The following is a 14,365-nucleotide window of genomic DNA, read 5'->3' as shown; positions in this document are numbered from 1 at the left end:
ATGCTAGAATAGATGTGCACATATACAGTACAAAATTCTATGTAAATGTTGCCTTGGTGAGTTTTTTTTACACAGCTGATAAATCCCTGAAGTTAAACTATTAAAACTCAACACAACTCGGAATGGCTTTAGGTCCAAATACTGGGGATAGCTAACTTGGAGTAGGGCTAGGGAATTGTTTGACATGTATATTAAGTCTACTATTACTAGCCCATGATCCAATCCTTTATAATAAAAAAGCTGCAAGCACCGGATAATTTAAAAGATGTACATGAGTGGTGATTGCAGAATTATTCCAAGCTAAATGGCCTGTTAATTCAATTGAATTGTGTTGAATTTAGTTTTTGTATTGTACTATTTACTTATTGAACAGCTCACACATAAATAGCACTTTGTAGATTTCTCAACTAAGTGTTAAATTCTTAAACCATATATGTATATACTTCAAACACATAGCTGAAGCCAAGTACTGTACAAAGTAAATCAAAATGGATGTCAGTAATTATTATATCAGGTTGTGAACATACACTGATACAGCGTTTTTCAGTACCCACCACACGACAAACCACCTCAGGATCCCAAATTGGACCTGAGTGCACCTGTACAACACCTCAGCACCACACAAGTTCAAATGAAATGGAACAGTGTGAGTTTTTTTTTTACAATGGCTGGCATGCCAATCCTGCCACCAACCCCCAAATTTTCCCTTGCAAGTCGGGGGATATGATTTCAGGGTCGATGCAGGTTAAAGTCAGACCCAGGATGGCGCAGTTGCAGGGTAAGGGCCCAACCGGGGTTGGTTCACTTCTGGCATTTGTGGGATTCAAGCTAGCATCCTTCCGATTGTCAGCCCAGATCATAGCTTCAGAGCCACCACTCCGCTCTAATTACAACAACAACAACAACATTTATTTATATAGCACATTTTCATATAAACAGTAGCTCAAAGTGCTTTACATAATAAAGAATAGAAAAATAAAAGACACAATAAGAAAATAAAATAAATCAACATTAATTAACATCGAATAAGAGTAAGGTTCAATGGCCAGGGGGGACAGAAAAAACAAAAAAACTCCAGATGGCTGAAGAAAAAATAAAATCTGTAGGGATTCCAGACCATGAGACCGCCCAGTCCCCTCTGGGCATTCTACCTAACATAAATGAAACAGTCCTCTTTGGATTTAGGGTTCTCACGGAAGAGCTTGATGATGATGGTCACGTAGAGTTCTGCCTTTTAATTCATCCATCATTGTTGGAGCATCATGAAGCTTTGAGTACTGCGCCACCACCACAAAGAAACCGGAAAAAGAAACAGAAAAAGAGAGTAGGGGTCAGTACGGATTTTAGAGCCACCATGAGTAGTTATTGTGAGGAAATTGAACATATAGAGTATCAGGATTAAGTTAAATTAAGTTAAATTGAAGTTATAGAAAGGCCATGTTAAAGTAATATGTTTTCAGCAGTGTTTTAAATTGCTCTACTGTATCAGCCTGGCAAATTCCTATTGGCAGGCTATTCCAGATTTTAGGTGCATAGCAGCAGAAGGCCGCCTCACCACTTCTTTTAAGCTTTGTTCTTGGAATTCTAAAGAGACACTCATTTGAGGATCTGAGGTTACGATTTGGAATATAAGGTGTCAGAAATTCCGATATATACGATTGGGCGAGATTATTTAAGGCTTTATAAACCATAAGCATAATTTTAAAGTCAATCCTGAATGACACAGGTAACCAGTGTAGTGACATTAAAACTGGACAAATGTGTTCGGATTTTCTTTTCCTAGTTAGGATTCTAGCAGCTGCATTCTGCACTAGTTGCACACGATTTATGTCTTTTTTGGGTAGTCCTGAGAGGAGTGCGTTACAGTAATCTAGTCGACTGAAAACAAACGCGGGAATTAATTTCTCAGCATCTTTCAGTGATATAAGAGGTCTAACTTTACTTATGTTTCTTAAGTGAAAAAATGCTGTCCTAATGATCTGATTAATATGCGATTTAAAATTCAGATTACAGTCAACAATTACCCCTAAGCTTTTTACCTCCATCTTGACTTTTAATCCTAATGTATCCAGTTTATTTCTAATAGCCTCATTGTATCCATTATTGCTAATCACTAAGATTTCAGTTTTCTCTTTATTTAACTTGAGAAAGTTACTATTCATCCATTCTGAGATACAAGTCAGACATTCTGTTAGTGAATCAATAGAATCGGGTTCATCAGGTACTATTGATAAGTACAGCTGTGTGTCATCCGCATAGCTGTGGTAGCTCACGTTGTGCCCTGAGATAATCTGACCTAACGGAAGCATGTAGATTGAGAAGAACAGCGGACCCAGGATAGAGCCTTGTGGAACACCATATCGGATATCATGTGTCTTCGAGTTGTAATTCCCACAACTAAACAGCTAATTACATCAGCTCATGATATTTTTTCTAAACACCCATTCATACAGTAGAAACTCAATGCAAATTCAACTTTACATGAGACGGTGGCTCAGTATAGAGACAAAATGGAAGCAGAAGAGTATGTCAGCTTAAATCCGCATTGTGCAGGTCGACATGTTTTTTTCATGTGCAAGAGGGGCTTCTTGTTCCATTTACCTGTCTCGGTCAATGCACTATTGTCTCCCATACTCTTCTGTTTTCTGGTGACAGTACAAAAAAGAAGTAAACACCTGCCCTGCATGCTCACTCCCTCTTATCCGCACCAGTAGGAGAAGAATACAATGTATTCTTGCTATGATGCAGTCACTGTGGCTTGTGGTGGCAAGAAAGAGAGAGCATGTGGAGTACAGTGCACTCTTAAGTGACAGGCATTGTGATTCACTTTATTGCATTATTTTTCAACCATTGTGCCGCGGCCCAGTGATGCACCGTTAGAGTTACCCAGGTGTGCTGTGGAAAAAATAATTTAACGCACCTGGGTCTGAACCTGAGAGGGACGAGCTCCTCAGGTGGTCGAGGTCTATCTGGAGAAGCTGGCATAATAGCAGACACAGCACATAGAGCATTCAGACACATCTACTGGTGTCTGCCTGGGTGTGTGGTCACCAGCGAACTTCACAGTGCTGGTGGCCAGTGGGCATACGAGTTAACTCTGAGGCAGAGAGTGGCAGGCAAAGGGATGAAGGAGGTTGGAGATGCCACCAAAGTGCTCACTAAGTGCTGTGTCTGCAAACGCTGCTCTAGGAGCTAGTCTTTTATCAGCTTCTCCTGTTGTCCCACCTCGTCAGACAGTTGAGCACATGGATGAGATTTAATGGGTTTGTGGTTAGTAGAACAGTTGTGTGCCTTGAGATGTTTTTGGTCACAAAAAGTGTGCCACCTTAGAAAAATGTTTGGAAACATTGCTTTACTAATTTGATTCTTTTAAACTACCCATTTAAAGTGAATCAATTCATTTATAGACTCTGGGACAAAGCACAAATATATAACTAAATAGTTCATATAAGTACCATGGCAAATGTTAAATTACATATTAAACACCGGGGAATGTGAATAGGGAAAAATACATAACTAAAACAAAAAAAGTCCATTTTAAAACTCGGTTTAGGTTCACATTGTCTCACTCTACTGAACAAATCTCTTCACTGATTGCAGTGCCTTAGTTTTGTGATTTGCCTTATAATTTGCTAAGAATCTGAGAATCACAGGTATGTTTCAGCTCAAGGATCAAATGAACGAGAATCGTGTAACATGTTCATGGGCAATGATTCAGTTTGAGCATCAAATGAATGAGTGTCGTATAACTCGTTCACAAGTTACAAAATCAATTTTCCAACTCAAAAGAATTAGTGAACAATTTCTGCTGAGTACAATCAATGAGACATATAAATTCTGCACTAGGGTCCATATAGAAAATGTAAAGCTGAAATTAGAAATATATTTTATAAGGTTCAGCTTTGCGTGACTGTGATTTGATTTGTTGAATGTACAACGGAATAAATATTAACATTATGTTTATATATTCTGTTTAAACCAATTATAATAGTCAATTGTTTAAAAAAAGTTCATTCATTTTAATATAAATATACTCCATGTTGGTTTGTTGCTAGTGACTTGTATGATGAACGAGAGAATCATCAGAAAGCTAGTAATGATTCTGTTAGAAGGAGAAAGAATCATAAGTGAATAAGAATCGAGACAACCCTGAATTAGACTGGCAGTGCTTGCATGTGTGTTTCAAACATCTACCTTTTAAACAAAACATGCGAACATACGCCATACCGCTAGTGTTCTGCTCCACTGAATAGATTTGCTTGTGCCTGCAAATTGATTTATATGACTCACTGAAAAGATTAATTCAAAAAGTGTGAATAATTTGTGAATCATGGCTCATTAGCACTCACTCAGTCTCATCCACATCAGAGGTCGAAGAAGAATAAGTAAGACGTATTTATCTGTATATTCTGATGCTGTCTCACTCAACCTGCCATGCTCTGTTGATAGAACAAGTGTTTGTGCCTGCATGGTAGCATGAGAAAGCCCTAGACTCTGTCCTCTCTTGTTCTCACTATCTGGGCACATATATTTACTCTTACTAATGTGTTTATCTTCTTTGTTTCTGAATTATATTGGATAATTGTCATTTTTATAATACAAAAATGTGCTAAATCTGGCAGTAAACTGAAAGAAGGAGCTATTTCTCTCTTGAGTCTAGCTTCCTGCACAGAGGTTCAGTTGCCCACTCAATGATGCACATATACTGTATACATACATACTGTGTATATATATATATATATATATATATATATATATATATATATATATATATATATATATATATATATATATATATATATATATATATAGTATGTATATATACATATTAATGGATGTAAGTTAAACTATGTTTCCTGTTGTTTAGATTGATAGAACCTTATTTATCCCCAGGATGAAACTTGCCTTTTTACAGAAGCTTTTTAAATAAATAATAATAAATATGAATGTAAATAAATAAACACTTTAGTCTGAACACACACCGGAATGACTATTTAGCAGATAATCAAAAAGAAAGAAAAGAAAACTTCTGACTTGGCTGTCACAATAACAGTAAGGCATTTTGTTGGTATAAAGGAGCGCCAGTAGTGTTTCCTGACACACTGCATAAGTCATTGGCGGAAAGCACTCAGTGGTAGTGTGTCAGGAGAGGATGTGCAGCATTGTTCATAATGGCACTCACTTTTTGTCTTAATTCTCTCCTTTGTTACTACCTTCGGGGGTCAAGAGGGTGTCCTATAACAAAGCTTGCCCTTTTAATCAGCCTGTTGGTTTGGTAGTCCTGTCTTGAAGTGATGTTACCAGCCCAGCGTACCACAGAGTAGAAAACTGCACTGCCAATCAGAGTTATAGAAGATGTAAAGGAAAAAGAGCTTGCTCTGCCATGTCTTATACAGTTCCTCTATGTTCCATGACCTGTCCAATTTTGTCATTACTTTGGAGCCCCAGGTACTTGTTGCAGTGGACCATCTCTACGTCCACTTTCTGAATAGTGACCAGACATAGTGGCTGTTTGGTCCAACGAAAGTCAATAACTAGTTCCTTGGTGTTGCTGATGTTAAGATGCGGAGAATTCTCTTTGCACCAAGAAACAAACTTCTCCACCTGACTCTTATACTGTTCCTCATCCCATTTATCAATATACCCAATAAATGCAGAATCATCTGAGAATTTCTGCAAGCGACATGACCTGTTGTGTCATTTATCGTTAGAGGTGTACAGAGTGAAGAGAAAAGGAGACAGAACTGTTCCTTGTGGAGCTGCAATGTTCCTCACGTCCATATCAGACAGATAGTCCATTATCCAGGACACCACAGGCTTATCCACCTGCATATCTCTAAGCTTACTCCTTTACAGGGATAGCTGAATGGTAGTTTAAATTTAAGGGGCAATGCAAGCAGTTGTCTAAGGACATTTTACTATTTGCAAGTTTCTGCCATTTCTGATGCATAGGGTCATAACTCTTGTGTAAAACTGAGATATGGACAGCTGATAATGGAGTAGAGGAAAGCAAAAACTGCCATTAACAGCATTCCTAGAGAAAGTAAGCCTGTGGGATTTCTCATTTGTTTGTAACAGACGGATTCCAAGTTTTTATGACTTAGGCCAAGTAGTCATGCTCCCATTACTGTGCATTCTGTACTATAAGTTGTAATCAAAGATAATTCTCATGTGTATGAAATTGCCTCATTAAAAATATCCATTGGATTACTTTGTAGTATTAGCTAAAAAGTGACCCATTTACTTATTCGCAGTTAAGACAGCATGCTTAATTCCTAAAAGTTCTAAATGGATCCTTATATATATATATATATATATATATATATATATATATATATATATATATATATATATATATATATATATATATATATATATATATATTATCCTATTCAGCATTGTCAGAATGCAGTAAAACCAAGACAGCTGCTGTCCAAATTATAGCTGGAACCAAGTCTTAGTTTTGTACAGAATGAGTGTTAAGCTCTTTAAACGCTTCAGTATCCCACATTGTCAATTGCATCCAACTGTTAGGCAGTAGCTTTGGAGTTACATTCATAGGCATACGGCATCGCTTAGCAAGGAGCTGTTTCTCTTTTCATTATTCATGCCATGGTACACAACAGCCTTTCCAGTGATCTCTTTGGTTTAAGTATTCTACATTCTAGAACCTTTGTAAAGCTTCAGTGTGCTAATTTTGCAAATTCCACTGGCTGCCTGGATTCAGAATCTCGGTAGTGAACAATTAAAGGACAGCTGGAGTAGACAGTCAGAGCAAATGAGTCGTCGGGATTAGTATCCAAGTGTCTGACTCCTGTCTCTCAGGACAAAAAGATTCACCACCATGCCAAGCAGCCTGCTATGTACTGACAGTATTACTAGAGTTCAGTGCAAAAGAGACCATTTGGGACTCCTTACTCTCTTTCTTTCTTTGGTAGAGTTGAGCACTACTGTGAAGGCTGTCGCTGTGCTGTCATTTTTTACATTTGTTGCTAAATGCTGTCATGAATGAAGAAATAATTTCAAATGAGTTTTTCATCTGTTCAAGGTAAAAAAAAAAAAACAGGTGGTCACAATTCAAAATACAGTTCATCTTATGGCCTCTCATATCCTCAGTGTTAGCAGTAGGGAGCAGGAACCTTCTTTGTACTGCATGTCCTCTTTGACCTGAGGCATCATTCCTGTTTTTTAGTCACACATTTTTGCTTATGATGTAAAGCCCATGCCCAGAGTGGACTACTTCATAACTACTCTAATTATGGTACATGTATATTTTGCTGCGACAAGCTAGGGTGCAGAAGACCACACAATTGTGATGTAGAGAAGCAAGACAAATGTGAAGTTTCATGCTGCTGCTATACCAAACGCAAAGCCAAACAGTCATCTGGTGGTCATCCTGTGGGTCAATGCATCACTTCAAATGGGACATCTTTGTAGAAAACTAAACAACACCAAACCAGTTTGACATTTTGTATAGCCTACAATTAGGAAAGCAATTTAGTAGCTCTGATTTAGTACATCACCAGAATGTTGTAGCATTTTTTATTCACAGTTTGTTAACTTGGAAGAACAGTGTATTATTTGGTAAGAATAATTTAACACTACATAATGATTCTTTTTTTATTTTATGGGAAAGATTCAATGTCTTTTGAGTATTCTATATTATTACTTTATTGTCCATGTGGAGAAAGATTTATTTCTCATTGATAACCACTGTGAAAAATGTAATATATTACAGGAATGATTTATTTTCACCTGCTAACGACTTTGCTGTCTAATGAAAACGATTTATTATTTTGTAAGAATGATCTCTCTTGTTTTGTGCAAATGAGGTGCTGTATTTTCCTCGGGAGACATTGAGCCATTCCAGTGATATCATATATCATTCCACTTGTGACATGAAGTCATCCCTATGAAATAATAAATTAAAGTATGTCTCTTTGAGATACTAAATTGCTTCCACATAGCATTAATTTATTTCCATAACATAATTTTTCCCTCAAAATAATAAATGCTCTCTATCATATAGTGATTTATTCTTACAAAATTATCTTTCTCAGTAGACACTGAATTGCTCCCATAAAATAAATCATTCCAACTGGGACTCTAAATCCTTGCCATCTAATAATAAATTGGTTTATAGTAAATTTCACTGATAATAAATTACTCTTTTGAATGATGGAAAATCAGATGAAACCGATTTTATATTTCAGGGAAACAATTTTGTGTCCCAAGAGAAATGGTTTAGTTATGGAAATCATCTGTTTCACAAGAGGAAAAAGTATTATTTTTATGTTAGATTTAGGGTCTAGTCAATTTTCCACTATCTGAGAACTACTTAGTTTGGAGTACGATCATGAGAAAGATGGGTCTGCCAAGTCCAGTGCTGGTTACCTTTATACATCAAACTAGCTGTGCTTCCCGTCTAAGACGGGTTGAAATTTAAGTAATCAACAGAGATCTCAGTGTTAACATTTGCAGTGCACCAGGCTACCTATTTGTCTCTGTTATCTGTCATTTGGTATGGGGTGTGTAAAGCAGTGTTAATGTTTATGGTGCACCATCTAGTGGAAGGACAAATACAGCGGTGGAGAAAAATAGGTTTGCTCATATGGAAAAAGACAATTAGGTTTTGATTATTACAATAGCTTTATTAACTCAATAGCTTTATTAACTTTATTAACTGAAAAGGATGTCACAGTGGTACAGTACACTTGGGTACAATCTCATGACTTCTCAAATGTTAGATGTTCTTTTAAACCAAAATACCATTTTCAACAGTAGCCAATTTGCAGTAAACAGGAACGGGTGTGACTAACAGTAAATAAGTAGCTCCTGTGTGTGACATCTTATGAATTACAAGATTATCATATTTTTTTTTTTTAAGAAGCTACAGTATTTGCTCAGTGTACCCAAGTTAGCCCTGCCCTTTATAACGGTGTCCTACCATATTGGGGATACACTGTTCTGAGTAGTGGCATCGTAAAATAAAGCAACGAATCCTATAATATCTTAACCTGTGCAACCATTTCTATTTTAGTCTAAAACAAACAATGTGTGCCATACATTGTAAGTACCTGCTTCCAGTTAACCGGCACTAGCTAACCAATGAAGTGATACCCTTCTCTGCATCCATGAGAATTCAATCTCTATTAGTTTGACTAAAAACCTTTATTTCCCAAATGGACTTAATATCTTATTGACAGAAAAACCTGGGAGTAATAAGAGCAAACTATTAATAATATACCATCTGTAATATGAGCAGCCCTGTTATCCTTTTCATATTCATAGTATGCACTGAATATTAACATTAAACAGTGAATTATAGCATATCACTATACTTTTTAATGGTCTTGTACATGTTTGATTTGGGTGGCTGTTTTCACATTCAGTCTGTGCCAGTCTCTGACTATGGTTAACTATAATTCATAATCCCTATTTACACGTTGTTACCCAATGAGCACAATAATGGTTAAATGTGTTATTGTTGAGCAGAACACCGGCTTTTTAAGCTTGAAGAGGATGTCTGAATACTTGATGCAAGTGCATATTATAAATATCATCTACCACACAATTTAAGAAATTGATTCCTTATAATGCATTGCATGTTCCCAACAATTTGCTGTATCTACAGACAACAAAGTGAACACTCACTTTGCCAAAATACAGAATATTTACATTATTCTATAGTAAATATTAGCACAACGTTAGAAATATTTTCCTGATTGTTGGGTGGGAAAGTGCAAAGGAAGGCAGCACAGTATCGACCTTTGCATATGAGCAGCTGCTGCCTTCTGGGAATGATGTATTGTTTCAATAAGCATTTCTTATTCATACAGTATAGATACTTCAAAGTAATACAAATTGTTGCCTTGAAATAATCAATATTTAATGAGAGATGCTAAATGATTACTTTGAAATAATACAAGATCTGTCTTCATGAAATCAGCCCATTAAGCATTTTGTTCTCATGACACGGGTAATCAGTTCATTTTTCAGAACTAATAAATAATCCTTTGAGACTTTTTTCCTTCAATTTGCTCATTTAACTGATAACTGTTATTTTAATAAGATAAGAAGATATAAAATATTGAATGGCAAAAACACTACGGTAGCACATTCTAAATTAATTTAATATGTATATCATTTTAAATTATTATTAATTATTGGCTTGCACTCTAGTCTTGCATTCTAATATTAGCTCTAAGCACCTAGAATATGGACTGAATGAAGTGAAATGGATGGAAACATAAATATTTCTGAGATATTAATTAATAGGAAGCATCAAAACAGTGATTCTGCAAAGAATTTATTACCATATAACTTTACTTGAAGTAAAGCAAAATTTAAGTAATTCAATAGAACTATTATTCTTTTAAGACAACATATTTATATATAGAATATCTTTTTTATCTCAGTGGATCAGAATTTTGAAACTATAAACTGTTTAAATGTTTAATTGTCAATCTTTTAATCGTAATTTAGGGTATTCTAAAAAAGGTATACCCTAAATATACTGAATTCAAAACATCAGCAATACCTTTTGAGAAGAAAAGGCTAGAGAGGGCGTGAAGGTTTTGGGGCACCAAGGTGGAAGCCCTACTTAATTAACTGAAGGTTCCTTTGATGAGGAAATACATAAACAAAAAAATGGATGGACCAATGGTCCTTTAAATATTTGTCATCTTAGCCAGTCTGCTAGTAGATCTGTCCTTCAGAGGATCAGGGTCTAAAATGAAGGCACTTACGTGTGCTCCTTGGTTTATATACAGTGGTCCAGATCTAATCATGCAATTTTCATTACACTATAACTTATTAAGTTTATTACATAGAAAATCACCCGAAAAATCCCGGACCATCGAGAAGTGTGCAACCTGACAACATAAAGAATCGTCTTCATGCTGAACTGGAATCGTCCCCGCATAAATCAAAGTCATCCAGACGATCTGGTTCTGCATAATTAGATCTGGACCACCCTGTATAGGGAAAAAGGCAGAAGTGACATCAGTGTTCTCAGGCAAAGTCTTCTCCACACTAGGAGAAACAGCATACTGTAGAAATGGCAAGTAACTAAGTTTCAGCATCATCCTTCCCTGACTTTTTTACCTGCTCAAAATCAAAAAGTTGCTCCTGTGGCTTATGTGTGTGAGAACGTATTTCATAAAAAAAAATTGTACAAGTTATATTAAGTTCTATTCATGGTACAGCATTTACATGTGTAACCCCACTTGTAGCAAGTAAGGAATGTTTTTTTTTTTTTACAGTATCATGAGAACCTTAGATTAGTAGGTGCCAATTAAAATAATAGACTTCTTCAATGTACACCAGTGATCATACTCGTCAGAAAAGACATCCGTATCAAAACACATAGCAAACATGTGATCCTCAGGACCCCAAATTATATATTTCTTCACAGCATATCCAGACAAATTACTAATATACGTGAAGACAAGATGGTGCGTAATTCCAGAAATGTAGACCCAAGTCTAGTTCAGCAGATTCAGTGACCAAATGCCATTCTAGATCTCTATAGTGCTACAGTAGTTACTACAAGATAATCTGGGGTGCTGGGCCTTCTATATATCAACAGTACACAGGAGTAGACAGTACTGGCAAGCTTCTCTCCTCCCCTAGATATCTGTTTAAGTACTCATCCATGAGTTGTACCAAATAATAATAACTTACTATAATAATTATTATGTCTGCTTCAAAGCATAAGGTATGAGCTGAAGTCTCAGTTCCAGTATTCAGCTTAAACTTTCCCAAAGGTATAATACCTGTTATTAGAAAATATCTTCTGGTACCACCATTCCATATTGCTAATCCAGGGTTACTGTGCCCATATTCAAAACCACTTTGATAGAAGAACAAAACTGAGTTCTTTTAGCATTCCCGCCTAGACCACATGCACACTTGCTGCCTTGTCACTATGAACATACTCTGACCGCTGACGGTAAAACCAATAATGAACTCAGTCCTACTTAGATGCTCTGAGCTCATGTCTACCATTCCTGAAAACAACTTGGATAATTTCCTGTTTCTTGCCACCTTGAGTCATTGAATGAAGTTCCAACACTTCTTTGATGCATTCCAAGTCTTTCTCCATTACTTTGCCAAAATCATTCCATGTACTGTACAATTTTTTATGTCCACTGTCACAGTGATTGCTTTTATGATGTGCCATTACTTTCCTGCTACATTGGTATTCCCTTTTACCTTGACAGTTTCCTTTATCATTGTTGTCAACCAATAATTTCTACAGATGTTGCCACGAGAGGCACCAATGATAGCTATTTTCAGTGGACTCTACTAACAAGATCTTGAAGATTGTCTTTTCAGCCTGCTTGCCTCTGAGATATGGGAGACTGAATTTGTATAGGTTTTTCCACGCTATTCTTACTATCTGTTTTGGTATCTTGGATTTTGCACATATACTGTGCCTTCAGGTTGGCACATGCTGTTCAAGGGGTACTAATGTATCTGTCCCCCTTCTATACATTTTCAATTCAGTTTATTTTTTTCTGTGATGTTGCCTACATATGTTTGAACTGTTAAGTCAAATCAGATTTATTTATAAAAAAGCACATTCAAAACAACAGATGTTGAGCCAAAGTGCTGTACAAAGGGGCAATAACATAAACAGAATACAAACGATAGTATAAGAACAGATTAGTAAAACAATCAGTAAACACCATCTCCCACACCCTTACACACAGTGAATGGTAGAAGAGAAGAAGTGGATCATAAGCCAAATTTAAAAAACCTCGATAGAGGAAGAAAACCTCATGTGGAGAGGCAGGTCATTCCAAAATCTAGGAGCAACAACTGAGAAAGCTCTGTCTCCCCTAGACTTCAGCCAAGATCTCGGAACTATGAGGAATAGTTGTCCAGATGACCTCAGTGCCAAGTGGGGAAGAAGGAGATCACAGATATATTTTGGAGTGACACCATACAAGGCTTTAAGAGCAAACAACAAAATTTTATAATCAGTACGAAATCTCACCAGTAGCCAGTGGAGAGATACTAGTACAGGAGAGATGTGATCCTTTCTTCTAGTAGCAGATAAAAATCAAGCTGCTGTATTTTGCACCAGCTGAAAGCACAGCAGAGCAGATTTGGCCAATCCCACATATAAGTAGTTACAATAGTCTAGCCAAGATGTAATAAAAGCTTGAACGACTGCTTCCAAGTCCTTCTGTGAGAGAAAAGACTTTAGTTTTGAGAGTTGTCTCAGTTGGCAAAACAGTAGAAATTTGTTTCTCAAGTTTAGTAAACTTCAGAGTTACACAGTATGAGTATAATCAGTAAAGATCCATCTCAGAGAAAGTTTTTTAATAAAACTGCTAAAGGAATGTGTGATGCAGCATTATGAAATTAGCAGAATAAGAAGTTATAAATTAACTCCACGTACATCTGTAATGATTTATGTAGCTTTATTTTTTGAGATTTTCATTCTTGGGCACACTCTTTTTATTGATTATTTTTTCAGGCATTAAGCTGCAAATAACTTTTTTAAAGTATGTCTATATTTTTTTCCTGTTGTTCTAAGGTCCTGAATCATAACTGCATAAAAAAATAATCAGTTCAAAAAAGTACCTACCAGATTCTAACTTGTTGCCATTTTTGATTGTACTTTTTCTTCCTAGCTATAAGAATTTCCTGCTGGTCATTTTTAAAAAGTTGAATAATTATAGTCGTGTGTGTCTCCCACACAGAGTGTTGCCAGGCTAGGCTAAGGCTTCCTTAGACCCTTTAATAGTTTACAAAATGGATAAATGAATGTATTGGGTTTCTTGGGGTGTTTTGTGGTTCTTGAATGTCATTTTCAAAGGTCAGTATTCTAATTGGATTTTTCGTCTTTGCCACCAACAGCAGCAGCAGCAGTAGAAGCAGTACGCCAGGAAAACCTCTTCCAGCATCACACCTACATCATCACCTCCCTACCCATCCTGCTCCTCCTCCCCCTCCCCCTCCAGCCTTCCCCCTGTCACTTCCACACCAGACCACCCCTCATAGCTTCCCCCACCCTACAACCGTCACCACACCCGCCACCCCCCAATATGTTTGCGCCGCCAGCGGCCTTACCACCACCACCTCCACTAACGTCAAGCACCCTTCCAGTTCCTGGACACCCAGCAGGGAGCACCTATTCAGGTATGTTGTTGTCTTCAAAATATTTTTTTGACTGTTTCTAATTTCATAGATAATCTTACTAATAATCATTGTTACATATATAATGATTTCAGCAATGCTTAAATTAGTTCTCTGGAACAGAAAGGATGCAAAAAGCAATTTTTAAACTTTAGTGTCATTGACACTAAAACATTTTGTTTTTCGCATAGGAGTAGATGGGATTGCTAAATGC

At 36.6% G+C, this 14,365-nt stretch overlaps 1 protein-coding gene across 1 annotated transcript in view; it reads left to right on the top strand.

Annotated features, from left to right (window-relative positions):
- auts2a (activator of transcription and developmental regulator AUTS2 a) overlaps positions 1-14,365 on the top strand; it is a 1,288,356-nt gene that overhangs the window by 1,234,881 nt on the left and 39,110 nt on the right. Inside the window, 2 exon segments of the mRNA XM_039756996.1 lie at positions 13,873-14,019; positions 14,021-14,154. Coding sequence (XP_039612930.1) covers positions 13,873-14,019; positions 14,021-14,154 — 281 coding nt within the window.

Source organism: Polypterus senegalus, chromosome 6, assembly GCF_016835505.1.
Source record: "Polypterus senegalus isolate Bchr_013 chromosome 6, ASM1683550v1, whole genome shotgun sequence".
Lineage (NCBI taxonomy): Eukaryota > Metazoa > Chordata > Cladistia > Polypteriformes > Polypteridae > Polypterus > Polypterus senegalus.
This window is presented reverse-complemented; position numbering and strand designations above follow the sequence as displayed.